The sequence below is a fragment of the Periophthalmus magnuspinnatus genome, chromosome 20 (assembly GCF_009829125.3).
Source record: "Periophthalmus magnuspinnatus isolate fPerMag1 chromosome 20, fPerMag1.2.pri, whole genome shotgun sequence".
Classification (NCBI taxonomy): Eukaryota; Metazoa; Chordata; class Actinopteri; order Gobiiformes; family Gobiidae; genus Periophthalmus; species Periophthalmus magnuspinnatus.
In genome coordinates, this window is record NC_047145.1 from 18686488 (window position 1) to 18693501 (window position 7014).

General features: G+C 39.6%; 1 protein-coding gene across 1 annotated transcript; it reads right to left on the reverse strand.

Moving 5' to 3' along the window:
* Nucleotides 1-577: 577 nt before the first annotated feature.
* On the reverse strand, nucleotides 578-3303 carry foxh1 (forkhead box H1). The gene is made up of 3 exons (XM_033985860.2): nucleotides 2649-3303; nucleotides 2131-2235; nucleotides 578-2028 (listed from the first exon to the last, which is right to left on the reverse strand). Exons 1-3 carry the CDS (start codon nucleotides 3129-3131, stop codon nucleotides 1084-1086), a joined length of 1533 nt encoding a protein of 510 aa, XP_033841751.1. The 5' UTR covers nucleotides 3132-3303; the 3' UTR covers nucleotides 578-1083.
* Between the last annotated feature and the right edge of the window lie 3711 nt (nucleotides 3304-7014).

The following is a 7014-nucleotide window of genomic DNA, read 5'->3' on the forward strand; positions in this document are numbered from 1 at the left end:
GGCATCCCCTCCTCCCCACAGCACAGGAACAACCAGAAAGAAGAGGAAGGATGGTGAGGCAGAGCAGGCATGCGTGAGTCTGATAAAGAGATATGCAATGAAAGCAGCAGGAGACTGACGGCTGCAGATAGTCCATGTAAATCAGATGGGTGTGTTGTGTGAATCAATTACAAAGGCACAGAATCAAAGAAGTGTTCTTAGGTTTATTTTGCCATAAATATTCCTAGACATCCTTAAAGTAAAACAGCTAATGCTCATTGGGTCAATTATACATTTTTGATTTTTTTGTTTCTAAATTAGTGTGAGTTTGTAATGAAGAAAGTTTAGGCATTTATAAATTACAACTGTTTAACTCAAAAAGGTCTAAGGTTAAGACTTCACATACTGTAGAGATATACCATGCCCCCTAATATATATAATGTAAATCTTTATCTATATTGACCCTGGATATTAAAAGTTGCAGGAGTAGGTCGCATGGAGAATATATTGCAAGAGAAATAATTTAATTAATGTTGACTATTTTGTAAGAATTATTATAATTTACTATTGAAATAATCTTGACAAAGACCAACATATTAAAAATAAAGAGCATTTATTACATACTCTGTAAAATCTTTTTAAAACATCTGAGCTAGCAGACACGAAAGCTTTTTGAACACCACATAAAAATTGACAAAAAATATCATTACATTCACCTGCTGAAGTTGATGTTGAGCTATGATATCTGTAATGACATCAAAATAGTGCAAATGGATCAGCAGGAAAAGTTCATTTGAGGTGAGGTAGTATGTTGTGATTCTTTTGCTATGTTTGACAGTAAAATAAATATAGTAATATAAAGACCACCCATTGTGCCAGACATCTGACATCAATAGGACCAACGATACAAGAGTCACATTTGGCAAACAACATTTAAAAACAGTGCAAGTTAACTGGCAGTGCAAAGAGCCCATGGAAACACATGCCTATCATTTTAGACTGAGGTAGGTAGTACTAAAGGCATGTATTTAACATATCTGAATACTATTGCTGCAGCTTTCATCTTCATATTACTTTCACTGAACAGTCCATCTATAACACCTTTCAGTATTGTGGATATCGGTTTAGTGAAGGTCCATTTTGCAGTGTGTAATGACTGGGCGGTTGATGATGGGAGTTCTGGTTAGTTGGCACGAGGACATCAAACACACTTTTATTTGGAGGTACTGATTGTAGCATATTGTCCAGGTCCATAATAAGAGGAGGTGCTTGAACCCGTCCGTTGGGCAGTATAGGCCAGTATGTGTGGCCCAGGAAGTGTCCCGGTGTAACAGGTGAACTACCATAACCATAAAGAGGAAGCCCACCATGAAGAGGCATTAGTGGACTTCCATTAAAACGCATACTGGGTGGGGCAACAGCATTTGGGGGGGCATATTTGGCATAGGACGTAGGCAGCTCCCATGGAGGTGCCACAGTATCTCTTCGGGCCGATTTGTGCACTGGTTTGTAGTCTTCATAACCGTCTGATTCAGCCTCATCGGGAGCACGTTTCCCAGAAAGAGTCACTCCTCTCCACTCATCATCAGAGGAGGAAGAGGTGGAGGCGGGGCTGGCGGAACTGGCAGACGCGCTGCGAGCAGAGGAAGCATAACGGGGGCGAGGAGGGGAGCCCCTGGGTCGCTCCATCTCACTCCAACAGTCTTTGGTCACCTGCACCTCTCCTGCTCCACTGGAGGGCCTAAAGCTGTGCAGAAGGGAGTCTATGGCAAAGGACGAGTCCAGTTTGGGTCGGAACAGGTCGTCCTGAGGCGGGGACAGATTTCTGGGGCGCATGGAGGGGAGAGAGGTGACAGGCTCGGGAGGTGACACTTCTGATTCAATCTTCTGCCCCTGTAGAATGTACGGGGCCAAATCTTGAGCAAAGATGGTCTCATCCTGTCGAGAGACAGCTGTGTTCTGCCTCTTCAGCAGCTCCAGAGGAATCCTGCTCAACTCCACAGCCCAGAAGTTTCCTTTTCCCTGAGGCTTACCAGGGTCCTTAAGGACCTAAATGGAGAGAAGAGAAAATGAGTATTGTATTTTTGTAGATTTTCTTCCAGCGTGTAGATTTTCAAAGCTGTTGTTTCATCCAATGACAATCATACAAACCTTGATAAAGCAGTCATATGAAGACAAGTTGTGTCTGACAGAATCCCTCCAGCCTTTGTAATTCCCTTTGAAGAAAGGAAAAAGAGCACTGATCTCCTTTAAGATCTAAGAGAAAACAAATACAACTGGTTTATTTAAGTTAAACTGCATAATATAAGTATAAAGTCAATTTGATTTACTGTGCTTGTACACATGTGTTCTTAATGTACACATTAAAAGGGAGATAAAACACTAATGAAGTAATTAAGGGTTACTGTCTTATCTGCTCCGATGGAGATCCGTGTCTGGTTTCACTACAGACCAACGTTATCAGAACAAACCTGATAATGATGGCATGCAAGTGTCAGAGCGATGTGTCTGTTTAGTGTCACTGTAACTGTACACAGCGCAGCGGGCCAATTGATACTAAGTAAACTCTGACATTTCTTTACTTAAAGCGGTGCGTAAAACGGCGCGGTGTTCAAATAAGAATTCCTAATAAAAAGTCCTATATGTTTGAATAATACAAGTTTATTTACCTCGGACAGCGTTAGTTTCTTCTCAGGAGACCTTTGTATGACCATTGCAATCATGGCCAGATAGGAGTACGGAGGCTTGGGGTATCTTTGGTAGTTCTTCTTCTTGCCTGTGCCTTTAGTGGTCTTTTCTTGTTCATTGCACCACGCATCCCGTTTGATTGTATCCTGTTTGATTGTATCCTGTTTAAAGTCCATATCCTCCGCGCTGGGGTACGTTGAGTCCGGGGGTACCGCGTTATCCATGAAAGCTGAGGTAAGGTGCTTGGGACGAGATAAAGGATCCTCCTGCAGCCGCGTTTGACCCGCGTAAGCCGGGTGAGAATAAGACCAGTGCTGAGCAGGAGAGGTCCGTCTTACTCCGCTGGGACGGTGCGCTGTATGATGCGCGTTTCTTTGGAAGTCAAGTTGATGGTCGTGGGGATCTCTCAGGTGGGACAGAGCGGGTGGTGCCAAGAGGCTGTGCTCCGGCCAGTGCTTTGTCATGCTGATCAGCGGGGCTCGAGCGCAGAGGTACAGGACTGGAGAAGGGGGATGGCACTGCGGAGCCGGTCCTTAACTTCTGGTAGACTGTTGGCTCCAGGCTGGCTCTATTTGAAGAGCAAACAATTAACAGTTTCATGTAAATCCTGCTGCGTAATCGAGGGGAGAATGACGCGTTATCTGTGAACAGAAAGAGTGATCACCGCGGGCGGCTGGGGAGGGGCTTTGTACAGAGAGTGGGGAAAACAATGCAACTTATTATATGTACACACTACTAATGCAGAACTATTTAAATACTTAGATTTTTATGCACCAAGAGTTTTACACACACTAAAGTTGAGTTTAAGCACAACGTGCTTGTTTAGGCTACAGGTGACAGGGCCATAGGCCTACAGTAACAGGCCCATATCAAATCATGAGTATATTCAAAATTAATGATAACATTTTGCAACTGAAAAATGTAACTAAGCCTATTTATTTTTAAAATGTTTTTAAAACCATAAGGTAACAGTGTGCATAATGCTTAACCTATGACAGTAGTAGCTAAACCAAGACCTTCACTGTTTTGAACAGAACAATGCAATCAACAATTTCTGACATACAATATACAAAATAGTTCACTAATAAACAATTAAATAAACAAGATCTCCAAAATGCAAGTGACCGAGTACACAGAGACGGTTACACATAACAGCATAAGGCACAGATGTCAACACTGTACACAGTGCGCATCTGGAATACAGTTATGTCATCACCCATTTGGCACAGTTTGTCTCTTTATTTTATGTTTATTTTATGTTTATTTTATGCACGGAGAGTGAGAGTAGAGTGCGGTGCAGTTTTGCGCACAGCAGGGATCCCTCTGACACTGCGCGCAGCTCCATTCACTTTGTAAAGACTAAAGTTTCGGGAATGTGAGTCTTTTGTCTAACTTAATGTAGTGCTAATGTGCAAAGTCTCGCTTCCCAGCAAGACAGTGAAAACAAGTTGGATTAGAAGAAACCCCATTGGCAAAAAGCTGGAGTCTGTTCCTTCCCCAAAAACTACTTTGCATGTGAGAAAATACAAGACCATTCAACACCACCCGTGTGATTTCAGCCACTTAAAAGCTTGTAAGGGTCGAGATGGACAAACCATTCACACCTCATATTTAGTCAATCGTGTTTCTACAGGGATGGAAACAGGTACAAAGTTTCAATAAAACCAAAATCACTTTGAATCAAAGAATCAACAAGCTGCAATACATGTCACTGAAATCAAGCACGCACACATCACAAGGTTATATGATCTTTAAAGATGCCCATTTGTCCTGTATGATAATTAAACGTTCTTTATATGACTGAAAAAGAATATACAATAAAACCAAAACAAAACAAAATATGCATGAAATTACATTGACTGACCTAAAATCATTTAGCAGAAAATGCCCCCAGGCTGTGTGTATAATTAAGACTTTTGAACGCCCACACTTTTTATTTTCTATTTTTGTTTTACCTTTAAGTAGTGCACGCGCAATCAAGCCCACGTCATTTCCAGTCATTTTGCTTCTGTTATTATCCTCTTTCGCATTGTTGTAGAATTGCACTTACCCTGTGTTATGTAATAGTTGTTGTTTTGGCGCGTTACCCTCAAAACAAACCAACTCACCTGCTCCAATTTGCCTCAATGTCTTTCTTCTCTGATGGACATGGTGCGCGTGCTCACCGTGTCCCCCTCTAGTGGTTTCATCCAAAACTAAGAACCAACGTGCAACACATGAAGAGTCACATGAAAACTGCTTGGGATCCAGAATACACACTGCTTCAGTACTTTACGAACATATCAATCGATATAAAATTATTATTATTATTATTATTATTATTATTATTATTATTATTATTATTATTATTATTATTATTATTATTGCAATTTATACAACAAAGATGACAGAATGTAAAAGGGATTGACTGAAGAAAGTTGACTGAAAAAAAGTGAATATTTTAAATGTCCTATATTACACAAAATTGACTCTTGTGAGTGTTAAGCTATGTTATAATGTCGTTATCTCCTCAAAAACATCCCTGGAATTCTGTTTTAATAAAGTAACACTTTATTATTAGTCAATAAGCTCAAAATGTTCTGTCCCACCCTGTGATGTCATGGAGTGGTAGTTTTCAATTTAACAGCTAGGTTTACCTTTAGTTCAGTAGACATGGGCAATTCCAGAGCTAAAATCAACCAAATGATTGTAATGCAGGTGTATGGAGTTTAAAAACACATTGGAGCACTTCCTGTATTACCACATGACATCACAAGGTGGAACAGAGTGTTTTCAGTTTGAGAAAAGAACTCAGTCTAAATATGCAGGTTTGTGTGTTAAGCATGTGTGAATGAAAGAAAACACTACTCCAGGTCTGTTTGTGATGAGGAAACAACATTATAACATAGATCAGAGAATAGTGTAATATGGACCCCAGTTTCCACCTCTGAGGAGCGCTGCTGTAACTTTGCTCTGTTTTGCATAGATAATATATCTATACATGTCTCTAACATGTTCGGGCACGTTCGGAACATTATGCAAGTGATAGCAACATATTTACATTTTGGAGAACTTATTTAAATACTGTCAATCCATCTCTTCCTGCCTGCTGGAGAGCTTCCTAATAGGTTTTCCCTGGATTAGTGAGCTATGCATGAGAAGAATGGAGCACCATATGAATAGGATACTTTCCACAACAAGGCTGTTCACATTGGCCGATTGTGTCTGGACAAATCCTTCCTAAGCTGGTCTGCGATTCACCCACACACAGATGGAGATTACCCTGAAGAAAAAAAGTTTATTAAAGCCATGTTGCTGGAGTGTTAGGTCATGAATCCAGTAAGTCTGCAATTAGGGAGATGTCTGCAATTAGGGCTATTTTGTTACCAAATTCAGAGATACTTCAAAGGAAAGAACATTACATTGCATTACATTTGTGACACTTATCCACAGAATAAGAAAAGACATATTATTATACAGGATCAGTGCTGCCTTTGTGCAAGTTTCAAACCAGTTAGTGGTGTAAAGGATTCACCAGTAGGCACTAGGAGAGAAATTTGTTAGATGCAAAAATTGTTGATTATATATTTTAATTGAAAATTGAAATAAAAATGGGAACAGTTTTTATGCCATAAGGTTATTCTTTCATGCCATTTTTCTGTCAGCTTGTACTGTTTAGTTGTCTCACATCAGGGGGCGGCTGATCCCAGGGCTCATCAGTGCAAGTTTGTTTTGGGATAGGCCCACATGCTTCACAATGCTGCAAGAGGAGCACACTTGTGGATGAACCATCAAGGACCGGTTCAGTCACTGAGTCAATGCAGACGTTCATAATGGCAAAAGACAAGCCTACATGTTTGTACGTGTGAAGACGAATACAGTAGTGTAAAGCCTAATAATAAGCAGCCTAATTTCAAATACATAAAAAAAAAAAAAAAATATCCATTAACGAGCACTATTTCGTGTGTTGAAATACATTCTATAGGCATATAATTTGATATTAAAATTCTTCATGTTTTTTTACCAATTTTAATTTTTAACATAAATTACATTTTTTTTTTTATTTCATTATCTTGATTTTTTTTATTCATTTTTACATTTAAATGTATTTATTTATTATTATTATTAATTTTTTATTTTTATGTTTTTATTTAAATAAACAAAAAATTATCTACTGGTGCATATATCCATGGTTACGCACCGGGAGTTTTTGCAGACTGTCGCCCTCTAGTGGCCGCTGTGAGAATGCACCAGGCGCGGGCGGTTGCTATGGAGAAGCCTCAGCTTTTGGGGGGACAAAATTTTATCATTCATATTTTTTTTATTTATTTGTATTTTTTATATTTAAATGTATTTTTTACTTAAATG